At 40.7% G+C, this 23,854-nt stretch overlaps 3 protein-coding genes across 6 annotated transcripts in view; 1 reads left to right on the top strand and 2 right to left on the bottom strand.

Moving 5' to 3' along the window:
• The window catches only part of gatad2ab (GATA zinc finger domain containing 2Ab), a 40,763-nt gene extending 35,834 nt beyond the window's left edge, over positions 1-4,929 (bottom strand). For 2 of the 4 annotated variants that reach the window (XM_085773909.1, XM_085773911.1), the window contains exon 1: positions 4,791-4,929. Coding sequence is in view for 2 of the 4 variants with exons in the window: in XM_085773908.1 (XP_085630034.1) it covers positions 4,491-4,492 (2 nt within the window). In the remaining 2 variants the exon portion in view is untranslated. Of the gene's footprint in view, positions 1-4,490; positions 4,738-4,790 lie in introns of those variants that run through there. The other 2 variants (XM_085773908.1, XM_085773910.1) reach the window with 2 other exon arrangements.
• Positions 4,930-7,048: 2,119 nt separating this feature from the next.
• Positions 7,049-15,981, bottom strand: LOC146988506 (MAU2 chromatid cohesion factor homolog). Its single transcript, XM_085773907.1, has 18 exons — positions 15,738-15,981; positions 15,329-15,412; positions 15,034-15,129; positions 14,772-14,866; positions 13,636-13,663; positions 13,250-13,405; positions 12,951-13,097; positions 12,037-12,127; positions 11,801-11,904; positions 11,526-11,603; positions 10,641-10,706; positions 10,449-10,532; positions 10,066-10,115; positions 9,882-9,959; positions 9,684-9,795; positions 8,865-8,955; positions 8,544-8,671; positions 7,049-8,386 (listed from the first exon to the last, which is right to left on the bottom strand). Exons 1-18 carry the CDS (start codon positions 15,969-15,971, stop codon positions 8,312-8,314), a joined length of 1,797 nt encoding a protein of 598 aa, XP_085630033.1. The 5' UTR covers positions 15,972-15,981; the 3' UTR covers positions 7,049-8,311.
• A 1,190-nt stretch (positions 15,982-17,171) lies between these two features.
• Positions 17,172-23,562, top strand: LOC146988505 (mitochondrial coenzyme A transporter SLC25A42-like). The gene is made up of 8 exons (XM_085773906.1): positions 17,172-17,473; positions 17,892-18,055; positions 19,170-19,281; positions 19,507-19,532; positions 20,069-20,235; positions 20,792-20,908; positions 21,972-22,123; positions 22,245-23,562. Exons 2-8 carry the CDS (start codon positions 17,969-17,971, stop codon positions 22,568-22,570), a joined length of 987 nt encoding a protein of 328 aa, XP_085630032.1. The 5' UTR covers positions 17,172-17,473; positions 17,892-17,968; the 3' UTR covers positions 22,571-23,562.
• Positions 23,563-23,854: the final 292 nt, after the last annotated feature.

Genomic DNA, 23,854 nt, shown 5'->3' with positions numbered 1-23,854 from the left:
CCTGTTTGCAGCACAGAGTTTGAGAGTTGCCATGTCAGCACTGGCCACACAGTGGGAGCAATTGTTATAGGCACACTGAAAAGAAAAACAACTTTAGAAATGTGTATTCCATAATGTGTAAACTGTAATTAGTCCTTAGATTTGGCAAGCTGGCATTTCTGGGAGTTCTAGACATGCAAGTTGTCACTTGTCAGCAGCAATACCAGTGGAACCATGTACAAGCATGACTGACACAGTTTCTACATCAACAAAAGGTTAGTTACCGTAAAGTTATGGATTTGAAAACACAAGGATTTACCTAGTACCAAAACTCACTGCAAGCGTTATCCCATTCTCCCAAAATGTAAAATCTGTTTAGTGGCAGAAGTGGCCAGTCAAACGGAGGCAAGTGGGTGGGTGGCTGCCTAGCCCACAGTCCAGTGGAATTCCCCTTCGAAGGCATATTACAAAACCTTTGGTTGCCAAACAGTAAATACTGAAGAGAATATAATGCAAATAGGGGTGGGCGATATGGCAAAAATATCATATCACGATTTTAAAAAAATAAAATAACGATCTCGATTTTGTCACGATCTTCAATCGAAAATTGAAAAACAGACAATTTAGGTCGAAGAGCCTTTCTGTACAGATTTTAATGGGCTCTATGCACAGCTCCACTACTTCCTGAACTTAAGGCAGCTCCTTTATTTCCTGTTTTACAATACTGGACAAACTGATTAATCCAGGTGTGTCTGACCATTGTGACTACTCAGACACACCGGGACCACTTGTGGTAAACTCATCCTAGAACAGACCCCCCCCCCTTGGGGGATAAGGTGCCTGTGTAGGCCTGCCCTTGTTGGCCTCCTTGTCTGTTGACCCTGACTGAGCCACATGTGCACGGACTCCTTGGCATCAAACTCGTTGACCCCCCCCCAACCTCCTCCGCACGGCCAAAAAAAAAAAGGATCTATCGATCAACAATCAATCATTTCCGAGCCTAGTCTGTGCAGCGCGTTCTGCAGCGCGAGTCAACCTGCTTCGTTGCCTTGTGACGATTTGAGTACCGCTGCCGAGAGCGCGAGCATATTATGGGATGTTTAAGGTTTGTAGCGAGCCGTCGAAAAAAAAAAATGCAGGTGACACAGCACACACACGTGCAGGTCACCGGTCTGTGTGTCTCCTGCTGTTTCACACGGAGCTGCGCTGTGAAAAGACGTCTCCTCCGAGGTGTAGAGAAGAGAAACACGTTTCTTTTCACACATTAGCCAATCACAGTGGTCATTAAAAAAAAAAAATCGACAAATTTACTGGTCGCACATGCGCGAGTAAATGAAAAATTTACTCGCACTGTATCAAATTTTAGACGCAAAATGCGACCATTTAGTCGCAGTCTGGAGCCCTGTATAATGACAATTACTGTTAAAAGAAAAACACTGTCATTGAGCAACAGCTAATTTGTGAATTCCTCTGCCTAAGAAAAGAGTCAGATTCAGAATCTAGTGCATGTAATGTAGCGATTATGTATGACAACCTCACATAACCCCACATCAGAACGCCCGAATTATCCCTTTAAAAGCTAATTCACTTTAAGGGAAAGGGTCTATCTGGGTAGCGGACGATCATTTAGCGACGGTACACCTCAAGTGTTCTGCAAATACACACATTCAGTCTCAAACAAAAGGGTAGATTTTCATTGGGCACTAGCAGGGCAAAAAGCAAAAAATGAGCTTATTTGCTGTCAAGACTAAAGTGTTAAGTATGAGAAATATGGTGGGGTGTTTGCTCAAAGTGGAACTAAAATTCAAAGAGGTTAGCTTCATTACACACAATTACCGATTCATCTCTGCACACGTGTCTCTAACTGTCTAAGATCGGCTGTTCACACTGTAAACATGTGCTTAAGTCAATATGAAGTCCAACAGGGTAAACAAGAAATAGTTCAGTCAGTCAAACATTGGAGGATTCCTCTTCTCCAGCTCCAAGAATTGCCAAAGACCTTTGGGTGGGACCCCATGGCCAGTATGACCACTCCTGTGCTCTGGCACATAATGCAAAAAATAGGTCAAACGACGGAAAACACACAGTTCTCAAATGACATTAAAGCATTCAAATTAAAGAAATAAGTCATTTTGAAAAATCGGTGAGTTGTCAATTCGTCAGTGACATTTAGAACGAACCAAACTCAGCGTATCAAGCAATATGTGACTCTCAAAAAATCAAAGCAGGGCTGAAATGTTAACAACACTTAACAAACAAAAAGGTCAATTTTTACTTGGGCAGCGCCTTTCACGTTTGCATCCATATTGAAAAACAAGAAGTCGTTGTGTATATGAGCCAAGGCCTCCTACAGACGGTTTCTTCTCCTTCAGCATCACTTTGGCCAAAATCAAATCCTAAAAAGTAAAGTACAGTGAAGATCCATCATCTCACATCCACACTTTGGTGTATCTGCCTGGTTTCTGCAGCATTTCCTGTTAACCTTTTAACAATGACTGTGCTCACACGCAACCAGAGTGTTGTGTTAAACTGTCCCACGGTACGCTACAAAGAGACTGTTACTGTAATGTCTCAGGCAGATGTGAATGGATGGAAACAAAAAGCACCATACCTTACAACCCTACAGATCATAATCTCCAGTATTAGGTCTACATATGTTGATGTTTATCATTTGAGTGGATAAGAAAACGGGGACTAACTCAAAGACTGTCACATATTCCTGAGGAGTTACATCATGGGTCACCGTTTTTGGTCAGGGTTGTGAGAAACAGATGTTCTCCATTTTAATCTCTCTTAGCCCATAGATGCTATCTAAAAAAAAAGAAAAGGACAAGACAACACAATAGGCTGAGGACATAAAGGTTTCTAGGAGACACTGGAAACTGTGCAGTGTGCAGTACAACCTTCTCTAAATCTGATGCTTCACTTTCTTCCGCTCAGCATAAAGTTGGATAGCACAAGTTGTAACTAGGCAAAACTGAAAAAAACATTTACAGCGAGATTCAATTCGAGAAGAATGGACCTGCAAATACCAAGGCTAATATAACAATAATACACTTAACAATGGCAACAATGAGCGAGGTTCCTGTGAGCCTCACTTATGCCAAAAGCTGAAAAAATTACAGTGTCAGGGAAATACAGATGTATCTTTAAAAAGTTTCAGTCCTGATGCAGCAGAATAAGAGTGGATCCCGAGTCATGCCTGTCTGGTCACATCACTCTCAGGAGGGTTTTTCATAAGAGGCACCCCTCCTCAGGCAAATCCAAGCCCCATCATAAAATGTGAAGCGACATGTGTCCCCCATCAATGGCCAAGGGTGCCAACTGTCTGCTTGCATTGAAAGGAGGGCACTTGCTCAGCAGAGGTATGGATATAAACACTGCTGTTCAGTTTAAACACACCTCAAAGACAGCTGAATGACTTGAAGTGTCCACTCAATCAGCATAATCCACGATTCATAGCTTGCTGTAGATTGGAGACTTTCTAAATTAATCTTTAAAACGCAGAGCCACACCAGTCATTACAAGCTCTTCTCTCTATGCTTACGTACAGGAAATCAAATGATTTATATCACAGGAATGCCTTGAACTGGTAAGAGTCCAGCAGGAAATCATCGGCACAGTAGTTACAGGGTTTGTCTCTCGACTCCTAAGTCAAACATCGTCTTTCTTACATTGGGTGATGGATCTGATTTCAGTCAAGAAACACTGATATTCTGATACAAACACAGTACAAAGTATGCGTCTGGATGCCCATGGCCTGACGTAGGTAACAGCTACTAACCCGTGGTGGACAGACAGACACACTCCGACGGAGGCACAGCCGTCCACCATTACGCCTCCATAAAAAGGCTTTTCACGGATGAGCTAATCTGACAAAGTTGGGAGATCAGTGGCTCATATAGCCACAATCATACCCATCGACGGCCACGAACAGCAGCCACTTTTGCAATAACCGGTGGTAATTCTGGTTGTGGTACTGATAAACTTTAGTGACCCAACTTTGCGGAAAAGAACAGCTACCTATTTCTAACTTACCCATCATCAACAACAACAGGCTATCGGATGCTAACGTTAACTTGGCTCGCCAACAACAACCTGTCCATCTGTCCGGCAACACAACCAGTGGCTAACTAAGGCGAGCTAACAGCCAGTTGTGTTATGGGCAATCGTACGAAGTGAAAGACAGTCACTGAGCACTGGGGCACATGTTCCTTTAAATATGACATTATGACTCATAATATACAGTTTGAATGTCGCTTCACGTCCAAATAGCGATACACGACAGACAATGAAACCGACCCCGTCTCACTGAGCCGCTAAGTGTTAACAGGCTAGCTAGCGAGCTAAGTTAGCCTGCTAACGCTAACTCCCTGGACACTCGTCTGCCCAGACAGACAGTCGCTAAATTTATTCACAAATAATCGAGTGTTAATTATGTGCAAAAAAGCCACTGTTTTTCTCATGGACTTTCATCACTTCGCTGCAGATAAATATGAACAACAACTTACATTACATCTTAGTTTTGGAGCATCCTTAAACAAGTTCTGTCGGGGAAGTTAGTTTCAATATTGCTCGACTTTTTGAGGCGGTTTGTTCCCGGCAGTCAGTGCTCGGTAGGTGTGTGTGCGTGTGTGTGAGCGACACACAAACTGTTACCTTGCACGTTAGCCGCGATCGAGCTATGCTAGCTAGCTTAACTTACGTTAGCTGAGCTAACACCGATAGAGAAACTTCCTTCGTCGTCATAATTTAATTGGAAATTAAAAGAATGGATGAGTTCATATGGCGGTGAAATTGCATGAACTTACGAAGTCTAGGAGGAGCTTAACCGAGTTCGTCCACGATTTTCAGATGTTTTGGTGTCGGTATTTCGCTGGCTTCGGTGTAAAAATCCCGGGGATCCCCTCTCTTCTGTCCGCTGCCACTCCGGTTGCCAGATAATGTAATGAGCCACCACAGGCGGCGTCATGCTGCGTTCATACACACCTCGGAAATGTAAAGTTTCCAACTGGTGAGGCAGAAGGAAAATGCTGCGTTTGTAATTGTTAGACGGAAGTAGTGCAGAAACAGGGAGAGTAAAACAAAACAAAAACAAAGAAGGACAGGGAGGCTTTACTACAGTACCGTTTTATTAAATTTTAGCCATTTTACATGTAGTCTGAACCTGTATTGCATTGTTGCATTCAGTGTGGACCGAATAAAAGTGTCATAAAGGTTGTAATGAACCACTCTTGCTGTAGCATGAACAGGTTGATTTATGTTTCTATTTGATTCAATCATTATAGGTGTTTCAATTTCTATATGTATTGCTTTGAAGTCATAAGTCCTCATTTTGTGATATAAAACTCATAATTTGCCATACCATGTGAATGTCTTTGTGTTGGGATTGGGATCTGTTTTCACAGTATTTTGTGTGTCTGAAGCCTTCCTTAGGTGTGTGTGCGTGTGTGTGTGTAGTCTCACATGTACTTAAGGAGCCGCCTTCTACTGTCTTAATTATCATTGTGTACCACTGAATCCAAACTGACTCCAAAGTAGCTACTATCATTGGACCTGCACTGATCATACATTGTAAACCTGGTCCCAATTATCACTGATTATCTAAAGTGTATTGTTGCCATCAGAGTATAGCTACCTTGTCACTTTGTTCCTGAAGTTTATGCAGACATACAAACTCAACATGTGACATCACTAGACTATCCCTCCTAATTGAAACCCCCAGCTTCTTGGCTAATAGCAGTAATGTTCAGACTGATCATAATTAGCTCTGAAGCAGTTTACCACCTGCAGCCAGGCAGTCTGGTAGAGGTTCACACACCAGGGAGATAACAATGCAGAGGACCTGGACTTACTTGATTATAACATGTAGGAGGTTTTTATCTCTATTCACGCTGCTCCATGGGGCCCACTATGTGGCAAAGGAGGCACAAGAGCAACAGCAGATCTCCCCTCAATTCTCACCTCTCTATACTTACTTATTGAATGAAGGCAGGGATGGAGATGAAGCACAAACGTCCTTGCCACTGGGATATGGTCCTGCTTTGTATTTGCGCAGTGTTTACCCCAGAGGTTACATAAAAGGCTGAGGGTAGAGTAGACTTGGTTTTACTGTCCCACAATGCACCTCAGAGTGGTGCAAATGAATGCTTGCCCAGTGAGAAAGGAGCAACCGTAATCATTGTCTCAGTCCCACATAACAAACAAAAAAGCGGTGAGACACTCGACTGTATGGTGCAGCCGTTTTTATGCTTTGACAAAAGATGGGATGAGTTGGCCTTGATACTGCTGCAAAAACTAACAGATTTTCTAACAGATCCTGTAAGCACATATCAGGTTGGCAAGCAGAGTTTTAGTCAAAAGTAGCAAGTCACAGAAATCAGTAACAATTCATTTCTACCAAGTTTTACCCATCTGAAACAGAGAGCAACAGTTCTCAGTTATCATGTAGTTGAAATATGGGTGTAGTGAGTCAAACATTACAAACACTCCAAAATAAAGTAACTAAACTAATAATGGGCACTTTCACCTATAATTTTGCAACTGTACTATTAAATCACAAATGACTCACTTGAATTAATTGTTTTGGCAATATCTAATGTCAGTGGTAATTAATCGCTGAAAAAGTCATATACTGATTTGGTTCATTGCAGTCACTGACATTTGTAGTGTTAGAAATGCTAATACATTTTCTCCATAAGTAGGTTCTTGTTTACAGTAAATGTACGTGTATAGAAAGTTAAATATATTACAGAGGAGTCCTATAAATAACTACAGCACAGACTTAGCAGTGTGGATGCCTTTGAAAACTCTAGCACCACCTTACGACTGCTTATAGACATGCTCACCACCAAGTCTTAGTCTAACTACCACAGTAGTTAGTGCCTAATGCAACTGGTACTCAGTTTCTTTCACTGTTTTGTAGTGTTTACCTTGTCACCAAGAGTAGAATGGGTGGCTCTGTTTGCATACTTATGTGTGGAGATATCTCTTGTGCATACAAGCGCTAAACCAGCTTAAACATGAATCCCAACATAACTGTTATCTAAGTAAAATAGAGAGCAGTTAATTACAAACTTTCAATCATATTTTATTGGAAAATTATTGAAAACAATGTAAGCATTAAAAACATAGGCATTGGATAGAATATGGCTAGTACTCAAGCTTAAACTGTGTCCTTACAGAGTGCCTTAAATACCAAGCATTGAGATTTCTACATAGGATAGCTAAAAATACATATCACACTTTACTAAATTGACTTTATAAAAAAGTCACTGTACAATAAAGGTTCAACAAGTGATGAATCTATACAAACATACTGTAAAGAAACAATTTAGTAGATCTATCAAGACAAATTAAAATATAACAAAATAAAATAAATTCACTTTTTGAATATCTGAAGATTATTGTGAGCTCCAAAAGTCTAAAGACGATTTGTAAAAATTAATACATCAACAGGGATTCATATATTATGGAACTTCAAAAAATACATCAGATAAATGTGTGTGTGTTTTTTAACAGGTATGTGGCAAACCTCAGACAACAAATGATAAAAAAGAAAAAAGAAAAAGTGATTTAACGTTGCTCATTGACAGACCCAACAGAGGCATCTTCTGGTCAAAGAAAGAACTGCACACAGTTTATTGTGCACTGTCCCAAAATAATACACTGCCAACTGTTCAACTGATCATTCTGTGAAAATATATTACAAGAGGTCTCTATTTTTTTCTAATATGGATTTTGTGCAAAAATTATCTACCAAGAATTTATTGTTAGAAACCCAGGTCAGAAACTATTGTACAGGGAGTCCAGATCAGTAACTTCCATGCATGAAAAGAAAAACAGCATCCATACAAAAAAAGGCAAGATGTAAAATATTTACCAACAGTTACAAAAATATCAACATGAATAAATTAATTTCTTCTACATTTCTTTACTCCCTGCCCCACTGTTTTTCCAAATGGAAAAGAAACCTGTCGAATGTAGAGAGGGATTCTCTATATCAGAGGGCAAAGAAACCCTTTTACAAGTCGCTGCGTGTCCTTCACTACTCTAATCAAGAGTCCCACCCTGCCCCTACGCCCTGTGAGCATCCATGCCATCAGGGAGGATGAAATACATGAACAACAGTAGTTGTAAATAAAAATGTAATAGCAGACAATCAGGAAGCAATCTTGAGAAGCTAATAAAGAGAAGGCTTGAAGTATGTAACCTGTTAAAATCCTCTCAAACCTCAGCTACAGTGGTCTGATAGCAGGCTGTTAGGCATCAGTCTGTTGCTTGTGGTAATGTACCAGCTACTGTGATATGCGAGAAGAAGACAGGAGGTTCCTCATAGCAGGCTTGCGAGGCTGGTGGTGGGGCCGTTCTGGGCTTGGATCTGGACAGGAGGAGGGCCATCGGTCCACTGAAAAACAGAGATTAACACTGTTATCTCAGCTCTACGGCGCACAGATACAGAGGATACAGCATAATGAAGTCTGAATATGTAAATCCAATATGGCACTAGAATGAGAAGAGATAATGGTGAGTGATGATGGGGGAATTTTATCTGTTTGACGTACACTGATGAGGTTATGCTCGGGGAGGCTGCACGCTGCGATGTGGTCCTGCAGCAGCTGCTGGGAGAAGTTCTGGTGCATCTGGGCCGCTTCGTGGGCGTCCATAGTGTTCCCAAGGGCCTTGTTCAAGTCTGCAAGCACAACACATGGTCCAAATCTACCTTGACACACAGCTTGTAGCGTGAGAGTAAAGATTTTGTGCTTCAGATGTGATGTGTAAAAGGTCGGGTCATGTTTATGCCTACATTAAATAGTTTCAAGTGGCCAAACCCAAGAGCATAAACAATGGTTTCACAAGATAAGGTGAAGGAGGCCATTATCTACCTTTCAACAGTGCTGAAGACCAGAGTTGAACAGACATGTCGGGGATCTTGCTGGCCAGCTGCATGGCGGGTACAACCATGTTGTTGCTTTCCTGAAGGAGGAGAAGAGGGCGGTTTCAAATCAAACAATCAAAAAAAGTGGAAACAGCACCGACAGAGTTCCTTCTTTTTGAACACTGTTGGGTTCTGAAGTCTGTACGCTGCTTCAAACAGAGCCTCTCGATGTTATCATGCTGCCTCTCTGTCAGTCTTTTGCTTAGTCATTTTACGTGAGCATGAGAATTAAAAAGACCCATTTTACCCGTCCCACCTGCAGTGCTGCCCTAACATCACCTGTGACATATGAAAACTAATTTCTCTGTGACTCAGCTCTCTTGAGTTGGCTTCATTAACTGGTGCTGCGACATGCTGCTATTCATTATATTTCTGTATCAACCAACAGTTAACTGCAGGAGCTCACACTGGGATATGAGGCCTGTGTAAATGCAGTTCTGTTGGAGTTCACAGATTTATGGAAAAAACCTAAGAACAGAATAATTAATCAGTTAACAGTTCCTCTATGTCGGGAATAATGTATAAATGGTTTTATAAATGAGGCCCCAGTTGCACAACAACAGGGTAAACAAGAGCAGACCGGATAAGCTGAACATTTTGTCTTACGTCGTTATCCGACAATTAAATGAGATAAGGAAAAATGTTTTGCACTGGTTGTTATGACACCAGCTACAAACACTCAATTCAAAAGCCTTGTAGTGTAAATTGAATATAAAATTGAATTAAATGCAAACTTTTGGCCAATTTGTCATGTATTAAGTCTTACTCTGTGGTTCCCCAGTACGTAGAAGATGTGGCCCAGCAGAACCAGAGAGCAGGCAGTCAGTCTGTTCAGATCCTCAGCATTAGACATCTTCAGGGTTTCCCTAAGGAAACGTCTGCAACACAAAAAAACATAAATATGTATGAGTGCCAGGTGGACCTGTAGGTGTGTTTGCATGAGTCTGTTTATATTTTGTCATACTTGGCCTCATTGTAGCGTCCTTGAAAGAAGGACAGGAGTCCCCTGATGTAGAAGGCTGCAGCACGGAGGCAGTGGGAGCTGAATCAAAGATAAAGACCAAGTCGTTTGAACAAAAATCGTCACTTTTATTTACTGCATTGGACTGCATATAGACATTTAAGCAGCATCTTTTCTCGTTTCTTACCTTACTGGGAAGTTGTGGTCAGGGTTTATTCTCTCTAGGAGGCTGTAAAGCTGCAGAAAAAACACAAATGTAATATTTTTAAAAAAGAGATATTAGTGTCAATTGTCCAAGGAAACTCACTGTGCATTCTTAGATGTGGATTGCTTAAATTTGGCTATACGTGTAGATAATGGGACATTTTACACATAAATACAAGTGCTCTCTGGTGGACAAACTATGTAATGTCAACCGTGTTTTTAGATTACCACAAAAATAAGAGCATTTGACTTCTTGGTTATGACTAACAACAGGATGAACCAAAACCATAGTGCAGTACACACTAACCACTTTTTTTTAGAAGACATTGACTAATCTATGGACGTGACCACTGTTACTTTACTGACCTCCTGGTGTCTGTTTCCTTCCCTTATGTAGACACTGGCCAAGTTGGTAACGATGTATGTCCACAGTTCCTGGTGTGTAGTGAGCTGAAACACAAGCAGCAATATGGACATGTTGAAGAACAGAAGAATAGAGGCAGAAATGAGAGGAGTGACAGTACCAGAGGAGATCCAACAAAATCACTGCATACTCACCCGCAAGGCTGTAGTGAACTGTGCCTCTGCATTATCCATACAGTTCACTGAGATACAGTACAGACCCTGGGAGGAGACAAACAGTTAATTTAGTCCTTTTGAATGTTATATACGTATTTAATTCTCAATTCATTTAAATATACAAATGTTTGCTTATCAATTCAATAAAAACGTTATGAAACAACTTTCTTAGAGTGGCTGACACACCAGCTATCTCTTTAACATTTTGTTATTTACTGATGAGGTTTCTTAAAGGGACAACGAGGAGTTTCTATTTGGTTATAAAAAAAAGTCTCATATTAATGTGGATGAATCTCTGCTACCCACACTTGTTAATGGGCCCATTTTCGATAAATATATTGTTTTGTCTCTATCGTTATTTTGTTATTATTAGTGGTGGTGGAAATGCTGGTTGAGCCGACCAGCCTTTCTTTACTTTTTGGTTTCGTGGCGAGTCATGAGAATAACGCCGCCGAATCGCTGTTTATGGTGGGAACTACAACGGTATGTGATCGTCTTTGAACCTCTGACTTTAATTCTTGATGAATGAAAACATGAGTCTGTCTTGCGCCTGTCAAAGAATTTCACGGTGCGCGGAGGCTCATAAATGTAGAGTGAAAACGCTTCGCTTTTCCAAAACTCCTCGTTGTCCCTTTAAAAGTATGTTAATTTAAGGTCATAGTATTTTGATCAATAAAACCTTTGTTATGAATGTAGGTCAACTTTTTCTTTTAATGTAAAAAAAAACAACAACAACAACCAAATGAAACTAGAAATGTTTCATAATCACACTTGTTCTGATTACAGAAAAACAAACAAACGGTTTTCAATGAACTTCTGACAAGCTCAGAGATGTGAAAGACAGTTTGGGGTTAAAATACTCACTAGAAGCGTGTGAAGTTGAGCAGCATGGTTGGTGAATAACCTGGGGGACTGCTGGCACAGCTGACACACCTGCGAGATCTGTGCAGACAGAACAGAGAGCCAGTGTTCACTTGCACATGCTCATTCAAGCACTCAAATTGAGGCACTCTTTTCAAATGCTGCAATACTGAGCTCTTGATGCAGCTGGAGTTTTCCAGAGTGTATCCTCTGCACCATGCCACAAATTAAGAACAACAAAACCCAGTAACTGACCAGGAAAATAGAAAACAACATACCTCTTGTAACGCAGTGGCCTTGTGGCCCGTGACGAGTCGACACATGATAATGTGCTCCAGTAGAATGACTTGAAAGGTAGAGAGGATGGGGCTGCAGTCCAACACTGAAACATGTAGAGAAAATTAAATCAAACGTAGGCTAAAGAAATAAGTGGTGTAAATAGGTTTACTGCTCAAAAAGAACTGTTACTCAGTTACTTTTTTGTGATGATTTATTTTAGAAAGCTTAGACTCACTTTTTAGTTTCTCTAGTTGCATAAGGGCCTTGTCTGTGTACTTCTGGGCTTTTTCCAGATAGCCTGCTTGCATGGAGTGCATGACTGTCACCTGAAAAATGAAAATAAAGACCATACATGTAATACCGTACACCAATTCCTACCCAAGAAAATGTTAAATGAAAACCTTATGGTGTAAATATGCATCATATGATTTTATAGAGGTGAGGGTTGACTAAATCTTTGTCTTACTGATTCACTGGCATTGTGTCAAGCTGCTCATGAGGATAACACAAGAGCCTGACCCACTGTGTCATTCTTTAATGCTTGATTATGAGTTTTCTATCAATTACAAACAATATTGTAAGTTGATGTGAGAGGTTTATAATTTCAAAGATGTGTTACTGATCTAAAAACAAGAATTTTTGACACACAAATTACAGTGTGATCACAACTAACAGAGAGGAAAAAAATTAAAGGTGTTCAGAAATGGCCGTTTGTCCTGTTTGTCGCGCCTCCTTCTACGAGTTTTCACGAGTTCCTGCACGAGTTTACCCGAGTAAGGAAAACGAATTTGATTGGTCGTTATCGAGCGGGCGGGATATTCAATCTTTGGGGCGAGACCGAGCTCCGTGTCTGTGTGTCTCAGATGTTTGATTGATGGATGATGGATCCAATATGAGTGGCTGATGAATCATGAGCAACGTGACGCGAAAAAAAAACTACCCCACATTCATCCCGGATTTACTAGAAAATAGAATTTTGCACAAAGTTTGGGCTATCGTCTGATAGATGAGTTATTACACTAATGTTAAGACCCACAGTGGACTCAAATTCAATTTTCTCTTTCTTTTCTGAATACCAATGGCAATTCTCTGGGAGATTATAATGAGAAAGAGAGAGAGACAGAGGGAGAGGGAGGCAAGTGGCATTACCAAATAGACAAGGACACACATGTGCTCCTTGGGCAGCCAGTGGAAGAGGTCAGCAGGGTTGCTGGGCAGAATTTCATCATCATGGAGTGTAGAGATGGTCTGGATGCACTGCTGTAGCTGCTTCAGACACGGTTTAACACTTTTGACCTGGCGGGAAAAGAACATGATTAACAATTCCCTCTTACCTCGTGGTGGCTGGTCACCATAAGAAACCAATAAATATATAAATTAATAAATACCCTTTAAACCATTACATCTTAATGCTACTTTTTCCACCTCTCCCAGACTGGTTTTCCTACCTGTCCAGCATCCAGGTAGTGTGTGACCTGTAGGACCAGGAAAAAGACCCTGAGGGACTCCTTTTGGATCGGGTTTCCCTGCCAATTTTCTACAATCGTTCCACACAGTGTTAGTAGAGGGTGCACCTCCCCGAGCTTCCTCTCCATTAGCAGCAACTAAAGAAGAAAAATTAGAAAAAGAAAATAATCATCAACCATCATCAAACATTTACAGAATTGGATGCCGCTTTTGTTGATTTCAACATCAGTAGTGGCACAATGACTGTTGTTTATATACACATGTTACTGTGCCATCAGTAATCATTCACATAAAAATGAAACACACATCCAAGCTTCAATACTATTTTAGTAACAGCATAAATAATGTGAAGTATAAAAAGACTCACCATTCCTTTACTAAGGAGAAACAACGCCCTGAAACAAAACAAAGCATCAGATCAGGTTTTCCCTGTTAAGGTCTTACATTCAGTAAATATTTGTAAACACTTAGTGTTGCCACAGCTGTATTGGTGGTGAGGGTGCACCAGAGTGTATTAAAATGTCAAGGACGGTATCACGTCTAAATGTGAGTTCTCAGAGCTGGGGCAATGTGTTTACAAAAGCAACATCTCTCATAGAATGAAATGCATTTGTCTGGTTTGTCTGAACCCACAATGAAAAGACAGATGTTACTTTACCTACAAGTCAAAGGTTAAATTGCTTAGTAGAAAAACAGAGTGTTGATGTATCTAGATGATTTTCTTATGTTCTGAAACACATGCATTATTGTAGATGGATACTGGGATTGAGAAGTCAGCAATAAAACAGACTTGCTGCCCAAGAGTCCACTATTTACTATCTGCTCTGAGATAGCCTTTTAAGGGGCAAACCCTCTCCATGAACACACAAACAGAGGCAGAGGATCTGTGAGGGTGTGATTCACAGACTGTGACTCATACATCTACTTGAGATAGAAACTCTTTTGTTTTTCTGAGTTGCATATCCTTGTTGATGTCAAATGGAAGGGGTCGGGGGTGGGTCATATACATACAGTACAGGCCAAAAGTTTGGACACACCTTCTCATTCAGTGTGTTTCCTTTATTCTCACTGAAGGCACCAAAACTATGAATGAACACATGTGGAATTAACAAAAAAGTGTGAAATAACTGAAAACATGTATTTTCTTCTTTGTCTTCTCTTTCTTCTTTTCTTCTTCCTCTCCTTCTTCCTCCTCCTCCTCTATCTCTGCCCCCACCAATTCTAGTTTCTTCAAAGTAGCCACCCTTTGCTCTGATTACTGTTTTGCACACTCTTGGCATTCTCTTGATGAGCTTCAAGAGGTGAACCTGAACTGAAAATGGTTTTCACTTCACAGGTGTGCCTTGTCAGGGTTCATTAGTGGAATTTCAGTGAGAATCTACAATGTAAATAGTCATGAAAATAAAGGAAATGCATTGAATGTGTCCAAACTTTTGGCCTGTACTGTATATACTATTTAAAACCATTAAATATGCAGTCAGGAGTGGATTAAGCGACATTTACCTGGTATATTCTGAGCCCACCACTCGGGCGTACTCAGCTCCAACCCCTAGGAGGTCACATGCTGACACCAAATCTTTCTCCAGTGTATGAAGTTGCTGAAAGAGACAATACAAACATTGGTGTCTTCATGAAATGAAGCAGAGCAAAAACATTAAAAGTACAAGCATTACTAAACTGAGCTCAGCTTATCTTAAATGTAAACCCAAACACTTCTGCATCAGCAACTAAAAGTAAAACACACACAATTCATAGTTATACATACCGCCAACTGGAACAACAATCTGCAGTGCCAGTACGGTGTTTGTTGTGAAATCTGGATGGCCTTGCGCAGTAGGGGTTTTGCAGAGTCCACCAGGTTCTGAAAATTAATCACAATGATCAATAATCTATAGCAAATCAACAACGTCCATCCTACCCTGCATGTAATTAACCAAATTTAGTACCCTGTCGATTTCACTCCATGCTAAGAAGTGGTGACTGTCCGTAACTTAGCTAAGCAGACGCCACTGAGACCTGAGGAAAACAATGCATGTTAACGTTGTGTAGAGAGGTTTTACCTGTTGGCAGAAGAGTTCAGACAAAATGCTGGCAGCTTCAAATTTGACATCTTCAAACTGCGGGACTTGTTGCGATATAAACCACTGCAAAACAAAAGATGGAAAATATTAGCGGCGTCATAGCAGTGTGTTTGCAATCTTTATGAAGCAGTAATAATCCCATACAGCGGCTTATTTGATTAACACTACCGAAACAACGAAAGCGGCCGTGTCTGGACGAATACTAAACAATACAGCTGACTAAATAAACGCTAACTAATGCAATATTTTCACTTCTTCCTAAATGTAGCCTTCCTGAATGGGTAGCTATTTAGAGACTTCCGCCGTTCGCTGTTTTTGCTGCCTGCGGCCTACAGCCCTCCGCCTCTCCGCCGCATCCCCGCTCTTTCCCAGATCAAACCTCCCTCACCGCTTTCTCCAGGTGGCTGCGGGCCAGCTCGCTGTTCTTGGTGTGGTGGTAGAGCACCGAGCCCAGCTGGAGATGCGTCCGGGCCTCGATCCTCTGCGGAGGCTTAAACTGAAACACGGCCTGTAAGCAGTGCACACAGAGTCGGATTTTGGGCGGACTGGAGGTTCGGAAATGCTCCGCAAAGCCGAGTAGGGCGAGGTACCAGCGCTCCGGGGCCTCTACGTTTGACGCCATTTTCCCCCACAACAACAAGTTTTTCAGCGCTATAGCCAGACTCACGGGTTGCCAGGTTCGGTCAGTCAGGTAAAACCCATCAGCGAGAGCGTATAACGACCGTAATGCATACCCATAGACTGTATGTGCATACCATGTGTTTGTTAACCTTCTTTATACATTTAAGCTTGACCATGTAGTGTAACATTGCTATGACACATATATTAATTAATTAATTATTCATTTGAGAGGGACGATGCCTAAAAATATGACAGGTATTTAAAAAAAAAAAAAAAAAAAAAGTTTAGTCCGCAAGTGCCATGGATAAGACTGAACCGTGACATTGAGCATCTTCAAGGGCTACAGCTCTTTATTGTGAAGTGCTTGTGCTTAGAGTAATTCATATCTTGTGAATTATTTTCACAACTCAGAGGCAAGGCAAGGCAAGCATCTTTATTTATATAGCACATTTCATACCAAGGCAACTCAATGTGCTTTACATAAAGACAAAACATTAAAAAAGAAGCATAAAACAGAATAAAAACAAACAAAACACTTAAAACAGAGTTAAAAGCAAGAGCAAATAAAAGAAAATAGATAAAGTTTTAAGTTCTTAAAAGAGCTCAGCTAAGCACGTCAAAAGAGAAATGTTTTTAACCTGGATTTAAAAGTGCTGCAGCTAACCACAGCAGTTGGTCATGCATAAACATGAACCTAACAAATTTGCTAGACCTGCAGATGAAGGAAACTGATCGTCAAAACTTTTGATAATCACCCCCATTTTAATAAGTTACAAGATGAAAATGCCTTCAATCTCCATTTCTAGCCTTTTAAATGTGAAGAACTGCTGCTTCATCTGGGTTGAATAACTTTGGCTTTTACACTGGTGGTCAGTCAAACCAAACAATGTAGAAATGTTACTTTGGTCAATTGTAATGTGTATTCTTTTTATTTATGGATGATAGTTGTTTGTGCGGAGACTGTTCTGAATAAAAGTTTTGCATGTAAGACAAAGTATTGAAAAGAAAACCGTCAAATTTGTGAGATAAGTCCAGGTTGGTTGTAGGCTACATGATGATCAAACCTGGCAACCCAATGTTGTAGATAAACCCGCGAGATTTCATCCAACTGTCGGGATTAGCTTGTGGGTATTGTAGTCCAAAATAAAAGACTACGCTGTGTCCCACTTTCTTAAAGACCTTGAACAGCCCAAACAATCCTGTGTGTAGAGTCAGGCAGCAGATCAAGCAGAACGTCCTCGAAAGGCACTGGGATATAAATACACAACGCACTCTGCAGCTGGACAGTGGACACCTGTCCTTCACAATCATCTTCATAGACGTGTACGACGTGAAAAGACGTGCGAAAACACCGCAGCGTGGGGGCAAGTAACAGCGACTGACTGAACAGCAGCCTTCAGCGAGCAAACAAGAAATGTGTGCAAGAATCTGCAGGCAGACTGGAGACTGATATAACACATCGGAAATCTGTCAACACGGAGCCCTTTAAAAACACCACAGAAGGTAACAACATGCAGCATTTAATCACAGATTTATTTAACCGCACCAGGCCTGTCTATTTATTTCTTGTACTGTCTTTGAAGTATCAGTCGCAGTTTATTTTTATGAGGTGTGGTCATTAAGTTATTATTTTTACTCATTCAGGAAACCGAAAAGTGGGTCATTGTAATGAATGACTAAATGTTATCAGTGTGTTTAGTCACATGCTGGAGAATAACGATGGGTTGGTTTTTGGTAATGCAATACCCTGTTTACAAGCCTGGCAGTGTTTGTGTGGGGGTATGGGCGTGCGTGCAAGAACGTACTCTCTTTATGGTGAAGATACACAGGGGCAGTACGACACGCGGGGCTGTTGTTTACTTAGGCCAGCTGTCTTTTTTTATGCAAGACACATTATGTTTTCCTACATTGTCATCTGCAGCGTGTTTTCCTGGATGAGTGGCTGATTGACTGACTGACTGACTGACTTACCGCCTTGGTATTCCGTGAAGGGCACACATGGCCCACCGTGTGCACGACCATCCGAGCCGCCTGCCTGTGGCCCAGGCCACGGTGCTGGCTCTGCCACCCTCCAGCCAAGCAAAGGTGACTATTACCATGATTATGACTTATTCTCAAGAAATGCTTCAACACAAAGGATACAACGTAGCACCTGTTCTGACGTGTTGGAGCAGTTTGGGCATGAGCTGTTTAGTCAAGTTGTTGTGGGACTACATTTTTTCTTGACCCTGTTAAAAGCCTGTCTGTCTGCCTGTCACTCACGCAAATGGCAAATGCATAAGGAGAACAGAAGTTCCTTTGAGGAAACTGTTGCATTGTCGCCTTGTGATATAATTTGTTTGTAACCAGTCATAAAACCCACCATACTGTGTGACTGTCAGGGTCTGCTCAGTGTCCTCGGGCTGTTGTTGTGAAATGCAGAAGGGCTTTTTCCTGGTAGCCAATTGTATTCATAGTTTAGAAGGACATGCCTCCCCTAGTGCGTTGCTGTAAATAGCAGGGAGGTGCCTGCTAATCTAAAGCTGGCCTTACTTTGCAAAGTAATGCAGTAAGTAGCATTGAATAATAGGAATCCTAACCCATGTTTACTCCATTTAATTACATGTTTATATGTGGGTTTTTTCATAACATGGAATTCGAGATATCACCAGTGCCTTATTTGTGTCAAATTTTACAATAAAGTAAGCTGAAGTTGATCTCAGTAAATATATGTAGATGGGTAAACTGACTGATTAGACCTATTCAAACCCTCAGTGTTTTCCCTCTTTTCTGTTTGAGGTTGTGAAACATGTTATTCGTGCCAGATTCTCTTGTTATCAGTCAGTGAAATTGTTTATTGGGTTCAACTGTCCCTACAGCTGAAGGAGTGTTCATATATGCACACATACACACACACACACACACACACACACACACACACACACTCACTCACATAAACACATACGTAAATGGTCATGCTTCAGTGAAACACATGTTGGCTTTATCTCTTGCAATTCTGTCACAAACAGTTGAGTCACTGGCGTTAATCCACGTGCAGATTTCACTGTGAGTGAGGGACATGGGAGTGATGGTGCCAATAAACATGTGGTGGTCTAAACTTGCTTATTCCAGACTTGCCCATACGACAGCATTCACACTCTGAGGTCAAATGTCTTGTGAAGTAATATTAACGTGTGTGTGTGTGTGTGTGTGTCAACAGGACTTGAGGCCCAGATGGACAGCTCTGGACTCCCTGCTGTGTGGTGCGTTTGCTGGAGCTGTGGCCAAAACGGTCATTGCACCTCTGGATCGGACCAAGATCATTTTCCAAGGCAAGAGTGACACTAAAACTATATTTTTTTAAATATAAAATATACAGCTAAATAGCCATATATGTGAATTATTATTTTTTTATTATATTTTTTTGCACCAGAGTTTTCACTGACTTTTGTAACTGTTCTTAAGTAATTGCTAATCCTCTTAGTAGATGTTTAGCCTGCATGTGAGAGTGTGCTGTTAAAGCCTGAGATTCACTCTGTATGTTGTTGTTGTTTCAGTGTCCTCAAAGAGATTCTCAGCTAAGGTGAGTTCACTTGTCTATCAGGAAATCAATCATTGATTACTTAGTTATTGTGAGGATGCACTGATAGGTTGAAATGATGACAAAAATAATGATTGCAATTTTGACACAAATAAAGTACAAATACCAAAAAGTTGATGATTAGAGCTCCTCATATGTATATTTTCTTTCATTATGCTTCCATTTCAATTAATTATAAATGAAGTATTTTTGACCCAGGAAAAAAAAACATACAATAACATGATTTACTAATTTTAAGACAACACTTAAATAATCTGACATTTTGTGAATTGGCAAATTAAAGAAAAAAAGTGAGTGAATCAATAATGAAAATCATCTTAATTTTCAAGGATGCATGTAGTTAATCAATGTTGTACTCTTATTTCACATTCTTATTGACACTTACATACAAACTTGTGGTTGACTTAATAATACAGTGGGAGTATGTTGAGTATATTTTGATGATTAGATGTTTAAAATGTGTGGGACATCTTCTTGTGCTCCTAACCAACACTCTGCACTGTGCTTGCTGTACCCAGGAGGCGTTCAGGCTCATTTACTGCACGTACATGAAGGATGGGCTGCTGAGTCTGTGGAGGGGAAACTCTGCCACCATGGTGAGGGTCATGCCCTACGCTGCCATCCAGTTCTGCTCCCACGACCAGTACAAGAAACTCCTGGGGAGCTACTTCGGCTTCCAGGGAAAGTGAGTAAAGAAGTTGTCTATCAGTTGTAATGATTTAACTGGGATATGTACTGTTTTTATTTATAAAAACCTTCATGGAGAGGTTTTTAGGCATGCTGGTGGTGTAGCTCCATGGACATCAGTGTGGGTCAGTCAAGTGTCATCTTCGACTGAAACAAATCAAAACCAATAGGAGGCATCATCTTGACATTTCTTCCAGAAATTCATGGTTCCTTAAGGATGAATTTTTACTTTTTATCGAGCATTATAATCAGCTTAAAATTGCATTTGGTACAATAATCTTGGTTTATGACCAAATCTAATGGCATTCCCAATATACCCTATGTACTTATTGTTAAATGCAAGTAAGGAAATGTTAGCATGCTAACATGCTAAACTAAGATTGTGAATATGGTACATTTTGCTGCTAGCATTATCATTGTGAGTGTGCTAAGATACTGATTAAACACCTCAATAAGCAAAAACAGTTGAGCTTTATAGTACACTTGTGTAGTATTTAAAGGAAAGTTGTTTGTTTTTATTCTGCTGCTGACATGAATTGCATTGGTTGTTTCAGAGCGCTCCCTCCTTTCCCACGTTTCCTGGCTGGTTCTCTGGCCGGCACCACTGCTGCTATGCTGACGTACCCGCTGGATATGGTGCGAGCCCGGATGGCGGTCACAGCCAGAGAAATGTAAGCTCCTATTGCATCCTGTTGTATTTTCCCATAATACACCCCAGTCCCATTGTTGTCCTTTACATTACAACCAAAGAGACCATCAATGTGAATGACAGGTTCTAAATGATCTCACAATAACATGTCACATTGGCCCCTGTTATGATCAGATGAAATAAGATACTGTGCTCACAGTGTTTGTGTTGCGCTATATTTAGCAACTTTCTCATTTGTGTGGCATGACCAATTCAATTACTAAATGGAGCATTAAAAATGATTTTTCAGTTTCAGGAAACAGGTCAGAAACAGTCTGCAAATTAGATTTCGCTAAAGCTAGGTCTGACTGCACTCCAGTTTGCCTTGAGTATAATATCTGTGCAGCTTGTTTTTTTTATGTTTGTTTTGTAGTTACTGCAAAATGTACATGTTGCCTTCTGAGCATATTACGCTTTTCTATTGAATAATAATTTTAATATGAAAAAGCCGAAGTGTAGGAATGCTGCCTGAAACTAAAGACTTTGTTTCTAAGATGTTGCTGTTTGGTGTAGGGCTGGATCAGTAAAAATACCAAGGCACACATCTTGAGGAAAAAATTAAAATGCCTTTATTTAATTATGGACAGAACATAGTAAAAACAAGCACTTAGCCATTAGCCATTACCAGAAGAAAGCAGCATATGAGGTCCCCTGCTGTCTTGTTCTGGTTAATGGCTACCTTGGTCTGCCATGGGACAATTGATGAGTCAGATGTCTTCACCTGTTACCAGTAATCAGACTTGTCTTGGAGTCAGACTGTTGACTTCCTGACTGAGGCTTCCAGCTGAAAACATGTCAAAGTGCTTGTTTTTACTATGTTCTTCCCATAATTAAAAAATTGCTTTTTCCCCCTCTAGATGAGTGCCATGGCATTTTTTCAGTTTTTGCTTATAGTTTTAATATTTGATGATATGTCAGAAATATTCAGATTTGAGTTCTCTCCTGACCAAATATGTTGTTTCTGTGTTTGGGCAGTGTACACTGATATATGGTTTTAACACTGTTGCTAATGTCTTTGTGTTGTCCGCTGCTTCTTTTTCCAACAGGTACAGCAACATCATGCACGTTTTTGTGCGCATTTCCCAAGAGGAAGGTGTGAAGACCCTTTACAGAGGTTTCACTCCTACTATTCTAGGTGTCATCCCATACGCAGGGATCACATTCTTCACATATGAGACCCTCAAGAAGCTGCACTCGGGTAACAAGCTTTTCCTTTTTTGTAACTTTCCACATTCAGGTCAGCAAAGTGGCATTTTAGATATTCCTCTGAAGATGTTAGATGTTGAAGTCTTTCTTTTGTTTTCTTTCACTCACTGTAGAAAAGACGAAGCGATCCCAGCCTTACCCTTACGAGCGCTTGGCCTTTGGTGCCTGCGCGGGCCTGATCGGACAGTCGGCCTCGTACCCTCTGGACGTGGTACGCAGGCGCATGCAGACGGCCGGCGTCACCGGCTCGTCCTACGGCACAATTCTGGGGACCATGCGTGAGATTGTAACGCACGAGGGAGTGGTACGCGGACTATACAAAGGCCTGAGCATGAACTGGCTTAAAGGGCCCGTCGCCGTCGGCATCAGCTTCACCACGTTTGACATCACGCACAGCCTTCTGCTCAAGCTGCATCAGATGAGCTACTCCACCCACTGAGTCGATGCGGAGCGACGGAGGGGAAGCGATAGGCACAGACCAGACTGGCATGAAGGAGGTTGTCAAGTCTTTTGAATGGCAATAATAAGTCTGCACTCGGTGTGGGACCGTCCTGCTGCACACTCTCCCGTTCCCTTCAGGAGGAGTGGATGAGTGTGGATGGGAGATGTGTTGTGCACACACAGAAACACTGTCCGTATCTCAAACTGAGTGAGGAGACGAAAGTGTCTTTGAATGTTTTTTTCACACAACCACAACTTTGTTTTGAAAATCATGGTACTGTCAATTTGGCTCAAGTGATTTACAGTGAATTACCACAGTTTTGTTTTTCATAGATGAATATGTTTGTGTTGATAATTTGACGCTTGCACTTTATTAGACCCAAAACGTTTCTTTCAACTAAGTCCTGTGTCAACAGAGAGAACTGTTTTCAATCAGTTGTGTTGCTTTGAATGTGAATTTTATTTTTGTCTAATTCCTTTTTCCCCTTTTTGATTATTTCAAATAACCAATCATTCAGGAAGTACGATTTGTACCTGGCAACAAAAGGGGTGATTATGCAATTTGTTTTTAAGTTTGAATTTTTATGATGGTGCCAATGTGGATTTAACAGAAATTGATGGAACAAATGATTGTAGGAGGGTGATCATGTCAGCAGGACTGCACAGTTTCACTGTCCATCCAGCACTATGGTGGTATATGGTATTATAATGTCTAATACATGAAGGTTGATCAAATATGAGAGATAAATATAAATAATATAGATTTGGCTTATATATTAATGGTTATGATGATTTCATTTTTATACTGTGCTTGTGTGCGGATTCTATCATCTCAATATGCCAAAGCACTGATCTGAGTTTTCATGTTGAGTAAATAATAATCATACTTTAACTGCTTATATACATTTCAAAATTCAGTATATCCAAAGATGTAAGTTTGCAGTCGTTCCCAGCATAACTGACCATGCAATAAAGAGTCCATACAAAACACTGAGCAACTGGATCATTTTGTCCACTTGAGGGCGCCATGTGATAAGCAAATGTTACATCACCATCAGTGACTGACCGAAATTTCACATTGATACTTAATTAGATGAAAGACTTCGTTTTTTTTTATTTAGGCACACATGAATTCATTAAGTATTCAAATGTACAACCACAGAGTGTAGCTGAAAAATAACTGAGTTAATGAAAATACTTCATCACAAAGGTTTAATGCACCTGTGTTTTGCACCTTTTTCTACTGAAGTGAAGTAGGATTAAAAATAGAAAATCAAATAGT

Source organism: Trachurus japonicus, chromosome 4 (assembly GCF_045865225.1).
Source record: "Trachurus japonicus isolate A0001 chromosome 4, Traja_1.0".
In the NCBI taxonomy this organism is placed as follows: Eukaryota; Metazoa; Chordata; class Actinopteri; order Carangiformes; family Carangidae; genus Trachurus; species Trachurus japonicus.
This window is presented reverse-complemented; position numbering and strand designations above follow the sequence as displayed.